Genomic DNA, 24,763 nt, shown 5'->3' with positions numbered 1-24,763 from the left:
CCAGCCCAGGGATACCTTTTTAAATTGGATTAAGTTGCAATCCCTTGTGGTCTTGAGTTCCACAAGTGACTCGAGACACAGTGTAACCCCTTGCCCCAGTTTCTTCCAGGCCTTCAGAGGGCGTGAACTTTAGCAAAGGTCTGTCTCTGAGTGTCTCATCCACTGAGAAACATCTGGGAACACGATGAGGCAAGATTAGAACCAATTACACATTCAATTCCTGGTGTTTATGGGATTGATTTGTCTGTTTATGGAATCCCACCCCTGGGAAGCTTCTTGATTGGGATTGCGACTCCAAGGCTGTGGACCTGCTCCTGAAGCAAATCGTCTGGATGACGACCCCACACAGAGCATAGCATTAGAATATAGGTTGCTGTAAACCATTCTCTCTAATCAATCCTAATTGCATAATGTAATAACCCTCAGAAGAGAGTTTCAGGAAGGCATGTGTGCCTAGCAACCGGTGTTAAGTGGAAATGGTGCCATCTAGTGGCCGATAGACAAACTGCATGTTGAGCTTCAAAAGCAAGCCTTCAAAAATTTTTTTTCCTTGTATTTTTGAAACCATATCATTGACAGTCTCAGAAGGAGATTCATAAGGATTCATGTGTGAATGTGGAGTAGAAACTATTAGTTTTCTATTTTAATTAAAAACAAAATTTAGTGTGAAGTCATTCCCTCCCGTTTTTAAATGTTGCTTCATGTAACCTGGACTGACATCAAATTCACTGTGTAGCTGAGGATGACCCCGATGTCCAAATTTTCCTGCCTCTGCCTCCCAGGGGTTCTTAATCTTTTTGTTTTGTTTTGAGACAGCAGGTCTCTGTGTAGCCCAGGATGGCCTCAACTTCACGATCCTCCTGACTCAGTCTCTGGAATACTGGAATTATGCTCCCGCCACCCTGAACTCAATCCAGTGACTTTGTTGCTACTTTGTTTTGCTTTATGTGTTCACTGAGCTGTTGTGAGGCTGCCAACACTAGCTCACTCTGGAACAGCTCAGAGAGCGACACCTTACACCTGTACGCAGTTTCCCGTTCTTCCCGCCCCCCAGCTCACCACTGATTTGGGTATTCTGTGTGCTTTTCATGATGGGGATCATACTACATGCTACACACTTCTGTGTGGCTGCAACAGATAGATTCCACTGTATGAACACGCCACTTTTGTACATCCATCCATCAGTTCATGGGGATTTGAGTTTTTAAAAAAGATTTATTCATTTTTTAAAAACTTTTATGAATATGGGTGCTTTGCCTGCAAGCGTATATGTACTCCGTGTGTGTTCCCGGTACTCACAGAGGCCAGAAGAGGGCATCAGATCCCCTAGAACAGGAGTTATAAATGGCTGTGAGCTGCCATGTGGGTGCTGGGGCTCGCTTACAGTTTCAGAGGTTGAGTCCATCGTCGTCACCGTGGGAAGCATGGTGGCGTACAGGCAGACATGGTTCTGGAGAGGTAGCTGAGAGTTTGCTGTCCGGATCCCCCGGGGGCGGGGGGGGAGAGAGAGAGAGAGAGAGACAGAGAGACAGAGAGACAGAGAGACAGAGAGACAGAGAGACAGAGAGAGAGACAGAGAGAGACAGAGAGAGACAGAAAGAGAGAGACTCGGGGCTCGGAATGGGCTCTTTGAAACCTCAGAGTCTGCCCAGTGATATACTTGCTCTAACAAGGCCACGCCTCCTAACCCTTTCAAACAGTGCCACTCTCTGGGGGGCCATTTTCACTCAAACCACGCCAGTGTCTTTAAGGTCCATTCATGTAACATTGTGTTCTAGTTTGCTCTCTGTTGCTGTGATAAAAACTACCACCAAGAGCAACTTGAGGAGCAAAGGGTTTATTTAGCTCACATTTCCAGGTCACAGTCCGTCACTGAGGAGAGCTGGGGCACAAACTCAAGCCGGAAGTGAAGCAGAAACGGGAGTGATGCCTATTACTGGCTTGCTGCTAGGCTAATTTTCAGTTGCCTTTCTTATACAGTCAGGGCCAATCTGACCAGAGATGACACCAGCCACAGTGGACTGGACCATCCTCCATCAATAATCAATCAAGCAAATGTCCCACGGAACTACCACAGGCCAGTCTGATGGAGGCAATCCCCCAGATGAGATTCCCTCAGATAGCTCTGAGCTGCGTGCAATTGTTGGTAGCTGAGACTGACGAAGAGATTCTCTGTCCTTTTTTCAACTGAATGTATTCCGTGGCAAATGTATGCCCCATTTTGTTTATTCATTTTTCCTCCATGGGAATTTTGAGTTGTTCCCACTTTTTGGCTTTTGTGAACAACTGCTCATTTAATTTTAGTCCTAAGCAATGAAATGTTTTTTCTTTTCCTTATAAGCAAGAAGTCTTGATGTCAGACCAATTGACTGTTGAAGAAAGTCTTTGGCCTGTGACTTCTGTGTGAAGAATATTTGCCTTCGTAGTTGTGGGACAAATTCTAGCTAGTGCAGAGTTGTGCAGTCTCTGCCCGTCCTGCATGACTGGGAGCTCTCAGGAAGCATTGTGGAAGCAGAGGAGAGGAGAGAAGAGGAGAGGAGAGGAGAGGAGAGGAGAGGGCTCCCTTGTCCATTACACAGGTTAGAGGGTACGCACATGTGTGTATGTGCTCTCTCTCTCTCTCCCTCTCTCTCTCTCTCTCTCTCTCTCTCTCTCTCTCTCTCTCTCTCATACACACACTCACACACACACACACACACTCACTTATTGATGACGCCATCCTTATTTTCTCAGGTAAAATTGAAACTTGGAATCACTGTACCAACATATTTGAATTACTGGGACATGACTGTGAAATTGGGAAGAGAGTAAGGATTTCAAGGGTCTTTTTTTTTTTCTCGATATCTCAGTCTAAAGGAACAAAACTCATTTAGTCCTTGTGACACTAGATGCCCCTTGCATCCATGTGTCCTGTAAGCACCTGCCATCAGCTCTCAAAGACTCCAAGGACCTTTTGACTGGAAGGTGCCTGGGGGGGGTGAATACGGAAGGTGGGGTCCCTGTGCTCAGTCAAACAAAGCGGGCAGAGGTCACATGGCCGTGAGACACAGCTGTAGAGTGGGACCATAGGTAACTATGAGCCCGTGTGAACTGTTTGGGAAGTGTCTGATAAACATACATTCTCAGCCAGAAAGAATATGGGAGCCGGTAAGATGGCTCAGTGGGTATTGGCTCTTGTGGCTAAGCTTGGTGACTTCAGTCCCTGGGACCCACACGATGGACGTAACTGACTGCAGTTTTGCCTTTAATGTCCTCACCTGTGCCCCCAACAAACAAACAAATGTCCATTTAGAAAAAGAACATGGCAGCCCACGGGAGTGGTTAGTAGGTGCTCTGCCCCACGTATTGCTGAAGGGCGGGATAGCATCCTCACTGTGAGTAGCTTCAAGCATGGAGGTGGCAATCCAGTTTTGGACAGAGGACACTTAGAAGGTGAGCCATCACTGGGTCCCAACTACCCCCCACACCCCAGACGTGGCCGCCTCTCTTAAGTGACATGGACTCGTGTGATGTCCAGTGCTCAGTGACTCATCCTACAGGAAGATGCTCACAAGTGAGCTGAGCCCACCTGACTTTTATTTCCTCCTCTCTCCACCTGCTTCCCACCTGGCATCGTCTGCATGGACCTGTCTTCCCTGTGCAGGGGAGAACCTGGGATTCTGGGAAGCTTGTGAGGACCTGAAGTACGGAGATCAGTCCAAGGTCAAGGAGAAAGCGGAGGAGATTTACAAGTGAGGACTGGCTGTGTCTTGGGGGAAACCTCCCTCGTGTGGGTGGGGACAGCATGGGGCTGGGGGGGGGGTCCCACACCCTTGTGGCTGTCTGGGCTGTGACTAGCTAGAATCAGCCACAGCACCCGAGGTGCCATAAATGCTTCCTTGAGGTTGGGCAGGTTTGAGGGTTCCTCTGAAGGGAGCTGAGTGAGATGGGTGGTGAGCCCAGTTTGGGGTGCAATTGTGCACAGATCTTATTCTCCACTCATGGCTCCAGCAGCAGAATGTTCCTGTCTAGCCCTGCCTCTCTTCCAAGTTACCCCAGAGCCAAGGTGGTTCAGTGTGCTCTCAAGGGCCAGGTGGTTCAGTGTGCTCCCACGGGCCAGGTGGTGAGGAAGGGGAGGTTGTGGCGCCATACAGCCCTACCCTTGTTGGCCTCCATCCTAGAAGCTTGTGTGTGCCCTTGTCCTGCTATGGCCGTTTCCCTAATGGTCCACCAGTCTAGGGCTCTGAGGGCCCAGTGTTTTTGGTCCCTAGTGACATGCAGCACTGGTTCCCCGTTATTCCCCACGGGGTGGGAAGCAGCCCTTCGAAGCTCCCGCCTCTGTTGCTGCAGCAGGCCAGCCGGCCCTTTCCATCCAAGGACCCAGCATTAGTTCCTTGGCTGTCCCTTCTTCTCATGGACTCAGGTTGGACCACTCCACATTTCAGAAAGGAACGGACATTACACAGAACATGTATTTTGCTTCTCCTCGAAGGCTCCTGTGTCTCCTAGCTGCTTTGCTTGCCAGCAGGGAGTGCTGCAAGAGAGGCAAGGCTGAGACCTACGACAGCTTTCTGTAGAGCAGCAGACGCGTGCCTGATTCATGACATTCCACAGCTCCTAAGGTTAAAACTCTGCTGGGAGGCCACTAGCTAGCCTCACTGATAGGCTAGCCTCTCACCTCCCAGGCCTCCACTTATGTAAATATTAGTTCAAGTGACAAAATTTGAATGTACAGCTTAGGAGTGTGGTGACGTACCACGTGACTCCTTCTAACCTGTAACCTGGGGGATGCCCCTGTGCCACGTCCTAGACAGAGCTACAAGACTTGAAAAAACTCACCAACCTTGGGGCTGCTGGCCTGGATGCTGAGGCGGTCACCCCTGGGAACTGGGTTATAGCTACCCTTCCTCACTACTTAGCGTTAGAGATTTGTCATCAAATTTGTCAAGTCTGGACCATGGGAGAGCAGAGGGCACAGAATGCCATTTAGAGGTCTCTTTATCTCACTTAAGGTTGGCCCCAGGACATCAGTGAGTAATGAGGAAGGTTAAGTTGGAGGTGGATTTTTCAAAGAAGATTTGATTTTTAAGCTGTGCGGTGGAGACACATGCCTTTAATCTCAGCACTTGGGAGGCAGAGGCAGGTGGATCTCTGTGAATTCAAGGCCAGCCTGGTCTACAGAGAAAGTGCCAGGACAGTGCCAAAGTTACACAAAGAAATCCTGTCTCAAAACCCCCAAAATTTAGTGTGTGTGTGTGTGTGTGTGTGTGTGTGTGTGTGTGTGTGTGTGTGTGTACTGTCTGCATGGTCTAGAAAGGGTTTCTGGATTTCCCTTGAGTTGGCGTTACAGACAGTTGTGAGTCACCCAACATGAGTTCTGGGAATTGAACTCTGTCCTCTGCAAGAGCAGCAAGTGCTCTTAACTGTTGAACTATTTCTCCAGCCCCCTTAGAAGTTGGTTCTTCCCTCAAATGCAAAAGCCTCACCCACCTAGGTCTAAACCCTCCCCCCCCGATTCTGGCTTGCTCTCCTAGAGCATCAGGGTTAAACTTTCTGTTCCCAAGGTTACCATGGCCTTATTCTGGCTTCTGGGGAAAGTTGACAGGCGACCTCTTCAAATTTCAGACTCTTCAGTATCTCCCAACCGGCCTGGGCCTGTTGTGTGGCCCGTTTGTCCTTTGTACCTATGCTCCTGGGCTAGTGTCTTTCATTTCCCTTCCTCCCCAGGCTGTTCCTGGCACCAGGTGCAAGACGATGGATCAACATAGATGGCAAAACCATGGACATCACCGTGAAGGGGCTGAGACACCCCCACCGCTATGTGCTGGACGCGGCTCAGACCCACATTTATATGCTCATGAAGAAGGTAGGCAAGCCTGTGCTGACAGTGCTCCGAGACCAGGGGACCCTTCGCGGTTACCAGGAAAGACCCTCAGATGTGGGGAAGGGGAGGGGACCTGAGGACTACTTTGCGGGTCCTGTGAGGTAGAGCTGCCTGCTGTTTTATCGTCTTATCCATGGGATAGACCTTCCTTGAGCCCCCGGCCCTCTGGCCTTGGAAATCACCGTAGAAGCAGTCTGTATCCGTGGGCTCCCTGTGCTGCAGTTACGTTGCAGGTAGAAACAGTTGTAGTGTCAGTGACAACAAGACAGATTGAAATGATGGCTGTGAGATGTTGAGAGCTTGTAAGACACAGTCGCTGTGTAAAGCAAGACATTTTGTCCCCCAAAAGATCCTCAGGAAGGTTCCTCCAGAGTCTGGGCTTATGTAAGGTCTCAGAAGGGATGGATAGGATGCCGGCTCCTGCTCTGACAGATCCAGAGGCCCGGCAAGGAAACCTTGTGAGACTTCAGGTCGCTTTTGGAACATTAGTGAAATGGTAGCAGAGTAGAAGCTTCCAAGCGATTGTTGAGAATTCCTTAGAAGAATTCCTAAGGAGAATCTGAGAGAAAATAACTTTCTGAAAAAAATTCCAACAGATTAATTTTTTTCTTTGAGTGTGTATGTGTACATGTGTGTGTGCTTATCGGTGGGTTGCTGTGGTAGAGTTTTTGGCTGCCTGAAAGTACAGGCATTGGGGAGCAACTCCCCTACCCTGCTCAGATCCTAGGAAACCTTCCCATAAGCGAGACCTAAGTCTTGGTCATTTCAATGTTTTGCATTATATTATCTTTCCTTTCTACCCTAAACACCAGGAAGAAATATGTGTTAACAGGGTTAGAAATGAGCTTTGTTTCCATGGCAACAAAGGGTGAGAGGTTAATGTCTTTTTTTTTTTTTTTTTGGTTTTTCAAAGAGACAGGGTTTCTCTGTGTAGCCCTGGCTATCCTGGAACTCCCTCTCTCCCTCTGCAGACCAGGCTGGCCTCTTCGGCTTCACAGGCCCACCACTCTGAGAAGGATTTTAGTGTTGGGGTTATGAATTGTGGTCCTGAAGACTCTGGCGGTTGTCCCACCCTTGGAGTTCATGGGTAGGAAGGACTAGAGTAACCCCATGAATGTACGTACATTTCTGAGTTCTCGGGGAGAATTTGGAGCTGCCTGGCCTTGGGCTCCTTGCCTGAGAACCAGTGATCTCAGCGTCTCCCTGAACAAGTCTCATTCAAGGAGAGAGATTTCTCTTAGCTTTGCCGTCCTACCAGGGGAAAGCACTCAGAAGTGGTAAGCACATTCTACTCTGTCCCATACATCCTCTCTCCCTGGCTCATCACCACCGTTTTCCTCCTGTTCCCACCAGGATTCTTATGCTCGCTATTTAAAATCTCCGATCTATAAAGAAATGCTGGCCAAAGCTATCGAACCGCAGGGAACCACCAAGAGAAGGCAAGTGGAGTGTGTCTTTAATCGCTGGCCACACGCTGTTTACGTTAGAGACTTGAGGGCCCCTTGCAGCCAAAGGGCTGGAGTGGAGATTTGGTTGACGACATTGTTGGGGCTGGAAAGTGTTGTGCAGGGAAGCTGGGCCTCATTTGCTTACAAATGCCCTCCAGCAAGATTCTCTTAGTAATTGCCTCCAGTAAGTTTTGCTTCCCTGATTCCGGTTCTAAGGGCCCTGGTTATCAGACCGAGAATTTGAATATTACAAATGGAAACATTGTTTTAAATCACCCTACCCCTCTACTTCCACACTGATGAATAGAATTAATTAAGGCAAACCTTTGTATCTTTATTGTTCTAAAACCTGAGGGGAGGGGGAGGGGAGGAAATTGCAAATGAAGAGAAAATGCAAGATGGTTTGGAGACAGGAACAGTTAACACCCCAACTGTTCTTCCTACCTCTGGGGACTGCTTTTTAGAAGTCCATTAACTAGTTGGAAATTTCTATCACCTTGTCTTACAGAGACACTGGGACAATGGATGATGTCATATTCCAAAGAACAAATTGAACTCTTTTGAACAAATTGAACCATTTAAAAAAAAAAAACTATTTTTTCCAGGGGTGGAGGAGGGGATAGACCCATAAGGATTATTTAAAGATTTAAAAGAGTAAGAAATAACAGTTTGAACAAAGCTGTGAAATTCTGGCAGAGGTCTTATTTCAAAACAGAGTCGTCCATGTGCGTTGTGCCCCTGTGTTTAGTAAATGTTCCTATTTGTTCAGCCAATGCTGCACCATCTCCAGCATCCTCAGTCAATTCCAGAGGGGTGGGGGCATCCTTTATCACAGGAGCTAATGAGAGAGTACGCCACCTGGTCCTTGAGGACAGCAGCCGTGTAAGAGGACAAAGGGCTGTGGCACTATGCTGGGGTTATGGGGTAAGGAGGGGAGTCCAGTGCCCCAGGAACTCCGCTAAAGGGCCACAACAAGCCCAGAAGTTCTGTCAGAAAGGTTCTGGGGTGTGTGTGTGGGGTGGATCGTCTCACACTTCTGTCCTGATATTTTATGGGGCGGGGAGCAGGCACGGGAGTTCAGAGAGGATCCCTCTTGGACACATCCGGGGCACCGAGTGCCTTGGACAGCAGAGACCTCTGCTGCAGCACTTGACTTTGGCCAGGGACATCACAGTCTGGGAATGCAGTTGTCGTCCCTGTAGTAAGTGAGAACGGGGCTAAAGCTCACAGAGAGTGACACTCGACTTGTTCCCAGGAGGGGAACGCAGTAGGAGGGAACCCATGTCTCACAGGCTAAGAAAATCTGTTAAAAGTTAAGGTACAATCCTTCCCTTTGGCAAAGGCCCAGTTTTTGATTGATTTATTTATTTTGGTAAGAGAGCATCCGACCTCTTTGTTGTAGAGACAAGGGCTCTGGGGCTCGCACACTCCAGAAATTAGGGGTCCTCAGTCTTTAGCCTGTTGCTTGCTGCAGAGCTGATAGCTCCCCAAATCTATGTGCCCCGCCCCCGAGGCTGTGTGTCCATCCCGTAACCCCTCAAACCTTGTCCTGACCCCTAGGATGTGGTGGTCAGTTTGGTCACGGGAATCCATGTTTGGCTTTGGAGTAAGTTTCTAATTCATCCCGAGATAGGCCATGCGAGAAGAGTGGCCATAGCCCACTAACCCTCTGAGGAAACTTCCAATGGGCCAGCCCCTTGGGACAGCTAGGCTTTTTTTATGTGTGTATGCGTTCGTGCTGGTGTGTGAAGGCCTTAGGTGTTAGTGTGTTTTTGCATTCGTGCGGGTGTGTTTATGTATGTACATGTATGCGGAGGCCAGAGGAAAACTTTATGTGTTAGTGTGTGTTTGCGTGCGTGCAGGTGTGTGTATGTATGTACATGTAGGTGGAGGCCAGAGGACAGCCTTAGGTGTTATACCACCCCACTCCACCCCAGCTTTTTGTTTTGTTTTGTTTTTTGAGATAAGACCTTTCACTGGCCTGGAGCTACTCGAGTAGCTGCAGGTTGGATGGCCAGCAAGCACCCCAGCGCCTCACAGTCTCTCTCTTCCCAGCACTGGGATTACAATCCTGCACTGAGCCCGTCATCCAACCCCATGCGCCCATCATCATCAAAACCCACTGTACCCATCATCATCCAACCCCACTGAGCCCATCATCCAACCCCCCGCACCCATCATCCAACCCCACTGAGCCCTTCTCTTTGAAGATTTTGTGGAGATAACATGGAGACCTTGAAGATCTTTTATTGACCTAACAAATTGAGTTCTAAACACTGTAGCAGGTGTGCCTGTCACTATCGACATCAACCAGAGAGGCTTCCTAGGGCCTCACCTGAAATCTGGGGGCAGCTGTATTCACTATGGTCCCATTCTCCATAAGGGGAAAAGAACTAGGGTTGGACATGGTTCTGAAAGTCCTCTTGGAAGTTCACTGGCAAAAGAAGGTGCATGTCCCAATTCTGACCTTCTAATGCCAACCCCCACCAGGCAAGCATGCCAGTGGCACCTGGCATATTGGTATCATCGGGCATGTCGATGTCACCATGCATGTCAGTGTCACCAGGCAAGCCATATGGTTTTCTACCAACCACTCGCCTGTCTTTCCTTGTAGCTCCACCCTCCCATTTATGAGGCGTCATCTGCGCTCCAGCCCAAGCCCCGTTGTCCTCAGGCAGCTGGAAGAGGAAGAGAAAGCTCGAGAAGCGGCCAACACAGTGGACATCACCCAGGTCATGAGCAAGCTGGATCGTAGGAGCCAACTCAAAAAGGAGCTGCCTCCTCCTAAATGAATTTCTGATTCCTGGGGTGGTGGGGCGTGTGTGTGTGTGCACGCTTGGGGCAGGCAACAACACCCCCTAGAAGGATTAGTGTCTAGAAGGTTCATTCTCCATCAGCACAATGTAGAGTTCAGAGTGAACGTCTAGGTCAGGAGTTCCATGGCTTAGTTTTCCTGGTCCAAGTCACTAAGGAGCAGGGCTAGTGATGGTAGGAGGTTGTCCTACATGAGTGAGTAGCAGTGTCCACCCACATTGCTTTAGGGAGCTCGTATGGGGAGAAGCATAGGAGAAAGGGGCCACAGTGTGTGCTGTCTCACCAAGAAACTGACCGTCCACCCTACAAGGCTACTTCTATGAGGAATATTTATTTAGGATAGCTTTGTGAAACTTCTCACCCCATTTCTCCAATTCAGATGCCACTTCCAAAACAACTTGAGATCCCTCCACTGGGCTTTTCTAAGGCCCACCCCTGGTCTCCTCTGTAACACCTGCCTAGGAAGGCATTGCTGGGTCACATTTCCTAGTGGGCTTATTCTTAGCCATGGTTACGTCTTTTTTATTTTCCCATCCCCTTGTGCATAATGTTTGGATAAATAGCTTATAGGAATGAAAGACTCAGTCCAGAGGAGGTAAGGAGAAATGTCCTGTTGAGGATGTCTCTTTGGTTAAAGAACAAAGACACTGATGCTTGCATTCAGGAGGAAGGATTGTGGTATCAGATAGCCTTTGGGCAATAGACTTTGGCACTGCCTTTCTCTATCACTATAGACTAGGCTGTCTCAGTGCTCAGGGGGGAGGACAGCTCAATCCATGACTTTGAGGCTTACAAGGTTATTCTTGAAAATAATCCCATATACCTGTATGCAAAAGAGAAAGAGGCCAGTGTAAGAGACTGATCTTCTAAAGTAGGAATACACATGCATTTCACATATTTATTGAATACCTTCTATGTGTAGGGCATGGATGAACAAAAATGACATTATTCTTCTCTACTAGAACTTGTGGTCTAGGACTGACCAAAGCAATTAAACCATCAGGTAGCTTTGGTGGCATGTCACTAGGCCACAAACTAGAGTGATGTGCAATAGTAAGCCTTTATTGTTTGTACACATGGGGTCATCTCAGTGCCTCTGTTGTTTTTGGCTTGGTTGTCTCCTATGTCTGGAGGTTGGCTTACAGGAGCTTGGGCTGGGACAAATAGGACATGTATGCTTTGCTTCATGTGTCTATTATCTTCCAACAGCCCCACCCAGGCATGGTCTTAGGGTGGTGGCAGAATTGCAAGGGAGAAACTAGAAATGCAGATGGATTCCCATGGTCTCATCCATCTTTTCTTGGCCAGAGAAAGTCACAGATTCCTCCTAGATTAAAGGAGTGAAGAAACAGGGCTGGGGATGCAGATCGATGAGCAGAGTGCTTGCCTTGCATGCATGAAGTCATGGGTTCAATCTCCACTACTGCATAAAACCAAAGGTGGTGGTGCACATCTGTAATCACAGACCTTTGGAGGTGAAGGCGGGAGTATTGTGTATTCAAGGTCCTGCTTACATACATAATGCATTTGAGGCCAGCCGGGACTACACAAGACTCTGTGTGTGTCCATGAGGGGAGAAGAAGAGAAATAGACTATTCTCTTTAGTAAAAATTTGTCAGAGTCCCATTGAAAAATGTATGGGTAAAGGGAAGGGTATAGAATTGAGTTCATTGTAGTAATCATTAGTTAAAATTATGATAAACCCGTTGAGTAAGTTATAAAGGAAATGGGTGTGATTCCATGGTAAGGAAAATGTGTTCTGTGTAGGCTCTTTGAAGCAGTGGCAGAGGAGTAGAAGACGGGAAAGATTTGTCACAGGGTGTAGACCAGGCAAGGAGAATGTCCCACAGAGCGCGGAACTCTAAGGATAAAGCACCAGAGGTGGGAAATGGTTTGGGGTGGGCTGAAAAGCCAGGTCAGTGAGACCCGGTGGACGAGGAAATGGTACGTGACAAGTGAGAGCGGTGGACAAGGAAATGGTACGTGACAAGTGAGAGCGGTGGGCAGGGCCAGGTCGCTGAAGACTGTCTACGACAACACAAGTAGCCTGAGGTCATTGGTCTCATGATAGCAGGATAACCCTCGGCCCAGAGGGGAACAAACACTTCCCGATTTCATGAGTTACCCCGAGATGGCACCAGGGATGCGCTTTTTAAACTCTCTTTCGAAGAATTTTGGAGTCTCCTTGCAGAAGCTTCAGGTAATGAACCATTAGGGACTGAGCGGTGTGAGGGGAAGGGCAAAAATCTAGCTTCCCCCTTGGAGTCGAATGCCCAAGGCTTGGTAAGTTCTATACATGCGTGTTACGTGACTGGATGAATGAACAAATGAACTAATGAGTGAATGAATGAGTGGAAAGAACTCTGGATTCTGAGGAAGCCCATGTAGTCCTGAGCAACCCACAGGCCCTCTCTGCTTAGTCATTTGTGAAAAGAGGGGCTGTCACAAGGTCAGTTCCAGAACTGGGATATCAATTTTACTTGAATATTTAGAAGAGGAGAAGATTTAGGTAATTTTAAAAAATTTACATTAAAACAGCCATAAATATATTATGAAATGGAATGCAAAATGCGCATGAATTTTTCAGGCTAACGCTGGAGACATCAAAGTCATTTCATGCTCTGCGGTGCAGGTTCACGCATTGCCCTCCTGAGTCTCCCGGGGGATGCGTGTTTACCCGGCTCTCCTGCTGTTTGGCCTACTTTATCGGAAAGTTTGAGACGCGTGAAACCAGAGAACATTTGCGGCCCCTTGTTATCACTCCACATGAGCTGAGATCGCGCCAGCAGCCTGGTGGTTAGAACGGTAGAACCACAGTTCTTCAGGGCACCAGTGCCTAGGTCCTGTTCACCTTTGGCCTATCCATCTGCCACCCCACTCCCCAGGCTTGTGCTTCCCAAGGGTCTCGTTCTCCGGAAGACCGCAGTGTGCTGTTCCGGGTTCTTTCCCGCATATATGGGAATCTGCCCAGTGTCTGAGACACAAGGTCCTCCATCAGTGAGAGCCGCAGGCACTAAATGGTAGGTGAGCATTCGCTCTTTGGTGAATGAAGGAATAAAGGTCTGAACATTTTTCACGCAGAGGAAGGTACAAGAGAAATGGCGGCACTTTGGATAGCAGCAATTAATAATCCATGACAAGGTGTGTGTGTGTGTGTGTGTGTGTTTGCAAGCAGAGGCCAGAAAAAAAAATGCAAGCTCTTAATATGTTGTCCTGACTGGATTAGAACTCACTATATCTACTGAAATGGCCTTGAATTTGCAGAGAGCTGCCTGGCTTTGCCCCCGCCCTGTCTCCCGATGCTGGGATTAAAGGTATATACCACCACATGTGTTCCCTAAAAACGGTTTTCAAAAGAATCAGTCGAAGGGCCATGGGAGGATAAAGATATGCAAAGTGGTCTTTGTCCTCACGGGGCTGATGAAGGTGTGGATGCAAATGGCTGGACTATGAGACAGAGTGTGATTAGGGAATTTTCTGTGTCCAATATGTGAGAATTGCCAAGAGTTGGGAGTTGTTTGACCCAAGAGAAACTTTCAGAAGATGTGTGATCAGAAGTGTCAGGCTTAGGCCAGGCCGTGGTGGTACACACCTTCAAACCCAGCACTTGAGAGGCAGAGGCAGGCGAATCTCTGTGAGTCTGAGGCCAACCTAGTCTACATATGAGTTCAGGACAGCCAGAGCTCCATAGTGAGACCCTTTCTCAACAAACAACAAGCAAATAAAAAGAAGGGCCAGGCTTCAGCACTGGTTTTCTCCCGTGTGTCACAACCACTCAACATTCCACAATAACATTCAGCCTGCGCTACCTGCCAAGCCCTGTACCGGTGCTACAGTCAGGGGCAGGGGTAGAGGGGGCGGGGAGGTACAGGGGAGAAAGACCCCCCATTGGCTACTTATAGTTATCAGGAAAGACAAGAGTGTGGCCAGTTGAATTATAGGAAAGCTCCTGGTGCTTGGGAGGTCATAGTAGGAACCACTAGCTTGTGGAAGGGCACAGACTTTAAGGACAGAGAGGTCCTGGGGTCGGTAGCTGGTGTACATGGTTTAGACCAATGAGCAACCTGGACCACCCATCTGGAAGGCTGTATTTATCATGTAGCTCACAGGACTTGATATGCTTGTGTGGGATCACTGAACCTCAACTCCAAACATCAACTCTTTTCCTTCTTCACTCCTGTCTCATCCCCGGTGTCAGAGTCTGACAGTGCTGTCTCAGGTCCTGAGATCGTCAAAGAGATTCTCAAGTTTGGTAGCAAAGGGGACAGAGGTCTCTTTCGATTCTGAGGTGTTGGAAGAGCATCTACGGCTGCTGTCGCAGCTGTTACCAGGAGCAAACATAACAAATGGTACCACAATAGTGCATATTTAGATAGTATCATTGCTTTATTTAACTTGTTTTAAGACACTATCTCCATTTCTTAATGCCAGAATTTATCCACACTACAAGCTTCTCTGCCCATGGAGTTTAACTATGCTAGGTTATATTATTTATATAAAGCTCCAGGATTTCCTTTGCAGAATTCTATTTTCCTGTTAGACTTTTACAGAAATCATTGCTTTTATTGTGGGTATTATGTAAAAGACACAGAAGCCAGGGCAGAAAAATAACAGTAGAACCTTGCCCAGTATATCATAAATGCTCAACAAATGCTGACCACTGCCCACCTTTTCACCATCACAATCATCACCTTCACCATAACTACTATCATCATCATCATCATTACTGTTACCACCATCACCAGTCACCATCATCATCATCCCAATCACCAATCACCATTGTCACCATTATCATCAGTACCATTTCCATCATCAACACCACAGATCACTATCACCTTAGCTATCAGCATCACCATCAGCATCACCTCCATCCCCATCATCATCACCACTATCACTGACATCGTCGTCATCATCATCACCATCCTATCATCATCCCCATTGCCACCATTATAGCAATCCTTATTATCATCACCCTCCTCCACCATTCCCATCATACTCACCACTGGAATCAACACCACCATCACCTCTACCACCACCATAACCATTACTTTCACCATTGCCATTATCTAGATGGTTCATGGTCATGCTTTCTTCTGTCAGTGTTGTTCAACACAGTCACCCATTATCTTTTCTTGCTTAGATATCACCTTAGGAATATTTAAGTCATTATTGTCCTAGATCATCACACTTCTCTACTCTCGCAGCATCCTCTGCACACTCTAGACAGCCTTAGGCTATATTTGAGGTACACAATATGTTTCTATATCCTCTAGCTTCTAAGAGAAAGCTAATTAACAACAGTGTAGTGATCAGCAGACCTGTGGCCCCTAGTTCCAGCTAGGAAGGTCTTATGCCAGACTGTGTTCAGTGGGGTGACTAACCCAAGAAACAATGTCCTCAGCTAAGCTGACTTTTCCCTATGGCACCAACTTTACTTGCTTTTGGAGAAGAGGGGAAGGGCACAACAGGAAGGGACTGAAGGGGGCCTGGGTCCTTGCGTGCAGAACGTGGCCACAGATCTTTGGTTTCTCAGCCAGTTTCCCATGAGCATGAGTGAGCCGAGACACACTGCCATCTGCTTTGCTTTCTGTTACATACCCTGTGATTGTGATTCCCTGTTGATGTACTGCCTCATTTCATGCTCCTGCCCTCCCTCTCTTGGCTCGCCCGCCCAATAAAATAAGCTGCTCACAACAAGTGCGGATCAGGCTCTGCTCATCTGTCTCCTGTCGCATTTCTTCACCACTGTGCCTTGCATGCCACAAGCCTTGCTGCTCATGTCATTGGTCCAGGGCTGGATTGCAGAGTACAGGGCAGGGACAGAGCGGGAACTCACGGTTTCCTTGTGAGAAAGAGCTAGGGAAACAAGCGAATGGAAACAAGCCAAACCAAACCAACTAGGAGAGTGGCCATTTGTCCAGAAGGGACCTTCTCGGGCCAGGTGAGTGAAGAAGGGAAGGCAATGGTCACCTTCCTTACCTGTGTTGTCATTCATCCTGAAAAGGAGAGGGTTCTGGGGGAAGGAAGGAGATGGGAAGTAGGGGGGGAGGGGAAGAGAAGGAGAAAGGGACAGTCAAGCCATATGGTCTTGGTTAAGTCCCTTGGTCTCCAGGAGCCTCAAACTTCTCACCTCAAAGGTAGGGTGATCTCAGGAGTTTGTGACACTTTCCAAGACAGCGAGGTTCAAGTGAACTTAGTAGGCACCTCACTGGTATCTCCCCTACTCTCTTTAACATATTCCCTCATTTAGATAATTTTACTCCCTTTTCCAGGGCATAGAAGCCACACCGGCAATAGGATGGTGACATATGCTATTAGGAGCAGCAGGGGCATTTGGGTCACACACACCTAGGCTTAGAAGTGCGTCTAGTCATTGTCTTAATTTTCTATTGCTGTGTAACAAGTGAGCTCATTCCCCTCAGCCGTCCTTGAATGTACCTCACTTTACACCGGGCTGGGATTGTCTGAGTGACCTGAGACCAGGTCTCACTCACTCTGAAGTCGGTAGCCCCCTGCCCAGAGCCCTCTGAGCAAGACATCCATGTGGTTGTGGCAGAGGAGGTTGATTCCTCATTGTAGCCCTTTCTAGTCCTCTCTTGGAAGCAATAGTGGCTCAGCTGTCCCTAAGACACCACCCACCTCTCCTCAGACTTTCTGTCCGCACCCGGCTTTCATGTGGTATACGACCATAGCAGGCCTTCAGGAGGGTCCCAGCAGCCCACGCCAATGGGGCCATGGTGGCCAGGACAATGAGATACTTCCCTTTAATTTTTTATTTTTTGATGAATCACAGAATCACCTCTGCTCTGCAAACTTCTCAGGTTCTACACTCAGCCTTTTTTTTTCCCCCTCAGCTTCCCTTGGCCAGTCTGAGGGCAGACCTGGGCAGGTCCTAGGATTGGAGACCCCCAAAACCTTCTCAGGTGTGGTCTCAGGTGTGGAGGCTCAGCAGGACACCAGGCCTCCCCACTTGCACTGTTGTGAGTTAAATTGTTAAACGCCCTTCAGGTGGGTACGTGGCTCAGCGGTAAAATACTTGCCTAGCATGGACAAAATCATGAGTTACACACACACACACACACACACACACACACACACCAAACAACACCAAAATAGTGTCAAATGCCTCCAGGTCCAAAGCTGTGGTCAACAAGGAAGGAGAGGTGACGTGGGGTGGGAAGGACACGAGGCATTCATTTGGAGACGAGTTGAGGGGTGACCAAGTTCAGCATGGTTACCCTGCAGCATCCCAGGACTGGAAGGTCCTGGAAAGAGGCATTCGTATGGCTATGCCATTATCAACAGGTACCTCAGGGTAAGCTTTTCTGTCAACCCCGACAGCACAGACCAGCATCATCGCCATTGGAACTAGCTGAGCATGGCTTGTCGGCCCTGGTGGTGGAGACACGACCCTCACTGAGCTTTCTTTTTCCTTCTCCACAGCCAGGTCAGCACTTGGCTCCCAGCCCTCACTTGGCGGTGTATACAGGGACCTGCGTGCCTCCCTCTCCTTCCAGCCCCTTCTCCCCATCCTGTCGCTCCCCCAGGAGGCCCTTTCCCTCACCAAGTCGCTTCATCCGGCGGCCCAGCATCGCCATCTGCCCCTCGCCCATCCGCGTGGCCTTGGAGAGTTCTTCAGGCCCGGAGCCCAAGGGGGAAACCAGCTGGTCTGGTGCCAACTGTGGGCCCTCGGTCACTGAGAGCAGTGCGACCTCTGTTGACCAGTCAAGACCCCATGGCCAACCCAGGGCTCCTCCCAAGGCCCGGGTGGCTTTGTCCCTTGGAAGGTTTCTGAGACGGGGCTGTTTGGCATCCCCGGTTTTTGCCAGGCTCTCACCCAAGTGCCCCGCTGTTTCACATGGGAAGGTGCAGCCTCTGGGGGACACGGGCCAACAGCTGCCCAGACTGAAGCCCAAGAAAGTGGCCAAGTAAGAAGTTGAAGGAGCTGGGGTTGTGTGCATGTGGACAGTGGGTGTGGGCGTGGACAGTAGGCGTGGGCAGTGGGCATGGGCGTGGCTTCATGGTGTCGATGGCGCCACAGGCTGATAATGAGGATTGTGGAGACCAGACACATCTCTAAATCACCAACTGCCCCCAGAAACTCAGTCCCGTCACCTCTCCCTCTTCCAGAGGTGGTAAAAGGGCAGTTTCCTTCTCTGCCGATTCTCCTCCGCACACCTGCCCCGTCCCAAGACTGTTAGTCAGGTCAATTCCCTGAATTTGTAACGGGTCTCAGCAGTAACCACAGGCTATGATGTCCCTAAGACACGATTCCCAGGGGCTCCCACCCCCTCCATGCCATACCTTCAGTGTCGTGGCCTCCTTGGTCCTCACAGACACCTGCCTGAAGTCCTAAAGGACCTCAAAAAGATACTAGTTCCTGTGGTGGTCTGAGGTAAGGGGTACTTCCACCCAAGCTACAGCAGCTCCTCTACACTCCATTTTGGGTAGCTCTAACAGTCTGAAATCTGAGAACCCCAAGTGTCTTGAGGCTGCCACTGTGTGCAGAGCAGAGGTCCGGAGGAGTGCTTGAGAGTGCCTGGATCTGGAACAGAGAGTCACACTGCAGCTTCATCTTTCCTGGGGTTTGGAGGGGACAGTCAGTCACCCCCAGAACAACTGACACAATCCTGCATTTGGCCCTGCCTGGTCTTGGAGAAAGATATGTCAGGCAGAAGTCTTAGATTGCTGTGACACTCAGAGAGTGTGGCTTCTTCAGTATAGTGAGTGTAGAGACAGTAGCCAGTATTCCCTACTGGAGGAGGAGGAGAGAGAAGGAGGAGGAGGAGGAGGAGGGGGAGGAGGGGGAGGAGGGGGAGGAGGGGGAGGACGAGAAGGGCTTCGTTGCTTTAGGAAATTATGAGGGTCTGATGTGAGTCTGTTGATTCTTCTCAGCTGGCTCTGCTGAGAGAAAGTTCTGGATCCGTGGTCACTGTCCCACTTCATGCGTGGGAATGGGACTTTTAAAATGCTCCCTTTCCAGTGTCCTCAAGAGACAGTTTAAAGGGGGCTGAGGATTAAATACTGGCATGCCAACACCACAGGGACAGGCTGAATTCATCAAAACCAAGAAGGATGGAAATCAAAAATAAAGCATATTTGTGACAGTCTTTCGTTCAACAGAAAAATATAGGTCCCAGTGGCTGCACCTGTCACTCTGGACCAGTGTCCCTGGCATGCTTGTCTTTGGGACTGTTGGGATCACGCGGGGATTACCCACCCTCCTCTCTCTTCACTTGTTTTTGTGTCTGCAGCTTTTTCCAGATCAAAATGGAAATGCCTGCTGATAGTGGGCCTTGCCTGATGGACTCCGACGACACTGGGGCTGGGGAGTCTGGTGACCAGACCACGGAAAAGGAAGTCATCTGCCCCTGGGAGAGCCTGGCCGAGGGGAAGGCAGGCTGAGCAGGGCTGGGATCACAGTCCTAGCGGACACCATCAGACCTGGGGCACACTTGCTTTCAAACCCAAGTGCATTAGAGTGATATCGGAGGACTGGAAAACACGGATGGGGTGGAGTGCAGGGACATGTGCTCTGCCTGACTCCCAGTGGTCACCTTTTCTCCTTCCCCGACTTCCCCTTGCTTGGCCAGAAAGGCATGTGGGCCAGAAGCCATCCCTTGCTGCCTTAAAAACCAATAAAAGGGTCATTCGGAAGATTTTCTTGGATTGAGATACTGGCGTGTGCCTGGGTTTATTACTGTTCATAACGTGTAACTTATAAGTTAAACTCCTGTCTTCCATTTTACGGATAAGGGGACACTTCAAAGAGTCCCCCCTCTGTCTGAACGGATTTGGACATGATTTACTTAACCAAGGTCAATGGTAGTTCCCCAGGGTGGCATTGCACAGAAAGGGTGGTAGCTAGGGCAACGATCGCTTGGAACAATGGATTCTCTTAAGATGTTCACAAGGCAGGGTTTGTTTAGGGAGGGTAAAGCAGACTGGATATCCTCTCTCCCTTCCTCCTTGCCCGCCTTTCTTAAAATTATGTGTATATAGTTGGAACTCTGTGTGGGTATGTGCGAACATGAGTGCATGTGCTTGTAGAGTCCAGAAGAGGGCGTTGGATCTCTTGTATCTGGAGTCATAGGTGCTGGTGAGCTGCCTGACATGGGTGCTGAGAACCAAACTTGGGTCCTCTGGAAGAACAGCAAGGTCTTTTAAGGCTGAGTCATCTTCCCAGCCCCTAATTACTACCCTTGTTATTGTGGCAAGACCCCTGATCAAAGCAACTTAGGGATAGGTTTATTTTGTTTCTCGGTTTGTGGATGCAGCTGGTCATGGTGCCAGGAGTCTAAGGCAGCTGGTTGCATTGTATCTATGGTCAGGAAACAGAGCAGAGAGAGCTGGGTGGTAAGACTCAGCTCACATTCCTTTTTCTATTTAGTCCAGGACCCCAAACTATGGGGGCAGTATTGCCCATGGTCTTCCTTGTTCAGTTAAACTTTTATTTAATGTGAACTCCTCTCATGGACACACCCAGAGGTATCTTTTCCATCTAGTTGATATTGCAGGTTAGCCATCACAGAATGGGATTTGGGGGAGAAGGGAAGGGCTACTGGCCCTAATTAAGGGACATGTCAATTTCAAGAATGTTTTGGACAGGCCATCTGTAGGACATTCTTGAGTCAAAGTCATTGTTAGAGAAGTCATATAGGGCCTGAGAATGGTCCTACATCAGCCCTCAGCTTTACATGGCCATTGACTGGAAATTGCAGGGTTGTTGGAGGGTCCTGGGCTGCAACAACCAGGTCTTCACCTATCCACTCCTTGCAGTAGGACTGTGAAACACTCATTATTCTCTTCTACTGCACCAGGCTGGAGGTGTGGATCTTAGAATAATCTGCCCACCTTTCCCTCCAGGTACTCATCCAACAGGTACTTATTAACTGAGTCCCTACTGCCAGCTCCACGGATTCATCTAATGGTTCTCTACCAGGCCAATTTTGTCCCCCCCCCCATGGGATGTTGGACAGTGGCTAGAAACAATTTCAAAGGTCAAGATTGGGGTAGGGAGTAGCTATTGCTATTGGCAGCTAATAAGCCAAGGCCAGGGTTGCTGTTTAATATCCCACAATGTTCAGCACTCATCACAAAAGACCATCTGTCCAAAATGTCAGGGGTACCACAACTGAAAAATTTTGGTTCTTTCTGGAAGGTGGGGAGGGGCCACCACAACACAATCTCTTTGTCTTTCTTCCCAGTCTGTCCATATTGAATAAACCTCTCTTTTCTGATTTTCACCACAAAAAAAGAAACGAAAGAGAGAAAGGAAGGAAGGAAGGAAGGAAGGAAGGAAGGAAGGAAAAGAAAGAAAGGAAGAAAGAAACTTGAGAGTGCAGGCTATACCCTTGTCTTTGCTTTCTGCCAGCCCAAAGAAGTTCTGTTCCACAGGGTCCTCCAGGGATTGTGGTTGGATCCTACAGTGGACAGAGACTGAGAACAAAATGCTGAATAGAACAGTCCTTGACCTCACATAGAAAGTCCTTGAAGGAGAAGAAACTTCCAGTGGTTTACTAAACCACTCATTGCATTGCTCCCTTTTAACCCTCAAGTGCATCAGAATTCAATTAGCAGATAAGCACTCCTGACTTGCTTTTGGCCTCTGACAGCTTGTCATATGTAGGACATAAATACTGGGACTGCTCAGTAATCTCTCCACGCATGCACTTCCAAAAATGAATAACTGGGCAGGTGTGTGAGCAAAACTTGGGCTTGCCAATCCTTGCAGGGCAACCATTAATGCTTCATCTCTTTAGGAGTATTGCTTATTTTAGAGTCTACTAAATCTATACCACCGGGTCCACAAGGCAGCCAGCCACTCATCATGTCCTGTCATTGAAATAGTCTGGGTGTCCCTTTGAAGGTGAAGGGGGTGAGGACTGGTTTATCTGATGCCTTTATTTGCAGGGCTACCTTAGAATGAGATTCTAGGTGAGGCCAATCTAGACCTGTAATCTACCACCAGCCAGTGTGTCCAGAAACAAGGGAAATCTCGAGTCTGGGTTTGGCTGTCTGTGTGTATAGGGCAACACTTCTAAGCCCTTGTGATCCTGAAGAGAACTAAGCTCATCTGGATCCCCAGAACTAATGAGAGAAGGCCCCAGGGTCCATTGATGGTGGCTGGAAAATCTAGAGTTCAGTCATAAACAAACCTCAGAAGGTAGGAAGTGGCTCACGTACAGAGAGTTTCCATCTCACACGTGTCGCTGCCCCAAAAGACAGGAGGGTCCAGGGCAAGTAGAGTTGAGGAAGAGAAGAAACTCAGTGGCCACTAGCTTGGCGTCGAGTTGACAAAATTTTAACCAGCATGTTTGCTGTTTCACTAACTTGGGCTGCATGCAAACTTGTCAGATGCCAAACCCTGAGTGAGGTTCTGAATGTCACCTCATTCCCTCCTGGAACTGTTGTCCTTGTTCTGGAGCCAGCTGGGGAACATGGACCTGTGCGTGAGTCTCTGATGGAGCGCAGAGTCTGACTTCTTCCCGGCTTGGGGCATCACTTACTTCACCTTGCTCGTCTGTGAGCTGTGGTGCTGGGAGGTGTACAAATGGTCTCCTCAGCAACTGTAAGGGAGGGCGAAGCACATCTTTCTCAATGAATACGTTTGTGAGCCACATCTAGACCGCCATCTTGGCTAGACCCGCCCATTAGGGAGCCCGTGGCTGATGTCACCTCCTTAGTTTTCAGGTCCCAGCGCCAGAGGCAGAGGCAGAGGCAGGGGCAGGGGCAGGGGCAGGGGCAGGGGCAGAGGCAGAGGCAGAGGCAGAGGCAGAGGCAGGGGCAGGGGCAGAGGCAGAGGCAGAGGCAGAGGCAGGGGCAGGGGCAGGGACAGGGGCAGGGGCAGGGGCAGGGGCAGAGGCAGAGGCAGGGGCAGGGGCAGGGGCAGGGGCAGAGGCAGAGGCAGAGGCAGAGCTCAGCATCTAATCCCATTTGCCAGGGCCCTAGAGATATGCTTGTTTTTCCTCTCTTGACAGCAAGTTTCTCTAGGGGTCCCAAAGCAGTTGTCCCTTTGCCTTCTGGGAATGGGACATTTGGGTGGTCCATGTAAGGCTGTGAATTTCTTGAGCTGAGTGGACAGTGTGCTTATTTGCTAGAAATAGGAGGGGTGTAGAGAGCCTGAGGTAGCCATATTTCTGGGTCTCTGGGTGCTGGATGGTTGTCTGGGAGGGTGAGGGGATCTGACTCAGAGACCCAGCCTGCCATAGTGATGACTGTCTTCACAGCTCACCAGAAGAGGGAGTCTCAGGCTCACAGATCTCCAAAGACAGGTAGCTGGGATTCCCACCTTTCCTGTTCAGAGCTCTGTGCTGCAACTGGAGGACGAGGGACGAAGAGAGAGAGGTTTGTCTTTCTTGGAGGGACAGTGAGAGGAATGGCCTCTGCACTGTATTTTATCATCTTTGCCCTCTCTTGTCAGAACTCTTGCAGTCAGCTGTAGAGGGGAACCCATGTGGAGAAGCCTCTGGTTGGGATTTGGTCCAGCCCAACAGGGCTTCCTTACCAATGGGTCGTAGAATGTCGGAGGAGACTGCATCCTGGTGGATGAGGGTTGAGAAGCTGGAAAAACTCCAGCAGAAAGAAAACTTCTCCATCTTTCCCCAGTAGCTGCCCAGCCTTGGAGAGATGGGTAGCGTTTCTTTGTGTCCAGCCCGAATGCCTTGGACTGAAGACCAACAGAGTCTCGTTCATGGTTGACTTCCCAGCCTGAGGGCTTTGTGAGCTCTCCTATTGAGAAGGGAAGCTGGGGGACTGGGGTAGCCAGGCCAGCCAGGCCAGCATAGGGTAGTAAGAGTGGAAAACCATGCTTTTCAGCTGATGGAAGGGACTCCCTGTATAACAGAGGGCTGGGGAGCTCCAGTTTATTCTGTTCTTTGGGAGGAGAATTCACAGACCCGGCCAAGCCCCTGCACAGGAGAAGCTTATGTACATAGGCTCCCTTGTCTGTGCACATATGGAGTGCTGATATGTCTGATGTGTGGGAGGCTGAGGCTGTGGACCTGGCTGGTACTGGCTTCAGCAGTGACACTGTGCAGACCCAAGGCAACAGTAAAAGGAGAAAGATTCATATGTGCTCTAGAGAGATCAGAGTACCCTGGAAGACAGCAGTAACTCCGTGGTGAAGCTGGGGACCTAGATGCACTTGGCGAGCATAAGCCAGGAGTCTGAGAAACTCACTGATGACATGGTGGATGAGCTGAGATGCCCCGGGATTCAGCTGATGTGACCATGTCATTATGTGGCCCAGTACTGAGCAAATGACAACAGCTGTCCACCTACTGACTCCTCCCACATCTCTACTGACTCCTCCCTCATCTCTACTGACTCCTCCCTCATCTCTACCAACTCCTCCCTCATCTCTACCAGCTCCTCCCTCATCTCTACCAACTCCTCCCTCATCTCTACTGACTCCTCCCTCATCTCTACTGACTCCTCCCTCATCTCATCTCTACTGACTCCTCCCTCATCTCTACCAACTCCTCCCTCATCTCTACTGACTCCTCTCTCATCTCTACTGACTCCTCCCTCATCTCCACCGACTCCTCCCTCATCTCTACCAGCTCCTCCCTCATCTCATCTCTACTGACTCCTCCCTCATCTCTACTGACTCCTCCCTTATCACTACTGACTCCTC

At 49.2% G+C, this 24,763-nt stretch overlaps 1 protein-coding gene across 3 annotated transcripts in view; it reads left to right on the top strand.

The window, feature by feature from the left end:
- Nucleotides 1-19,798, top strand: part of Rgs9 (regulator of G protein signaling 9) — a 68,212-nt gene extending 48,414 nt beyond the window's left edge. For all 3 annotated transcript variants that reach the window (XM_005069983.4, XM_005069982.4, XM_040749989.1), the window contains 6 exons: nucleotides 3,644-3,731; nucleotides 5,707-5,845; nucleotides 7,217-7,302; nucleotides 9,926-10,043; nucleotides 17,569-18,053; nucleotides 19,380-19,798. In XM_005069983.4, coding sequence (XP_005070040.1) covers nucleotides 3,644-3,731; nucleotides 5,707-5,845; nucleotides 7,217-7,302; nucleotides 9,926-10,043; nucleotides 17,569-18,053; nucleotides 19,380-19,530 — 1,067 coding nt within the window. In that variant the 3' untranslated portion in view covers nucleotides 19,531-19,798. The remainder of the gene's footprint in view (nucleotides 1-3,643; nucleotides 3,732-5,706; nucleotides 5,846-7,216; nucleotides 7,303-9,925; nucleotides 10,044-17,568; nucleotides 18,054-19,379) is intronic.
- The last annotated feature ends 4,965 nt before the right edge of the window (nucleotides 19,799-24,763 follow it).

This window comes from Mesocricetus auratus, unplaced genomic scaffold (genome assembly GCF_017639785.1).
Source record: "Mesocricetus auratus isolate SY011 unplaced genomic scaffold, BCM_Maur_2.0 Super-Scaffold_100007, whole genome shotgun sequence".
In the NCBI taxonomy this organism is placed as follows: domain Eukaryota; kingdom Metazoa; phylum Chordata; class Mammalia; order Rodentia; family Cricetidae; genus Mesocricetus; species Mesocricetus auratus.
Note: the sequence above shows the minus strand (reverse complement) of the source record. Positions and strands in the feature narration are given on the sequence as shown.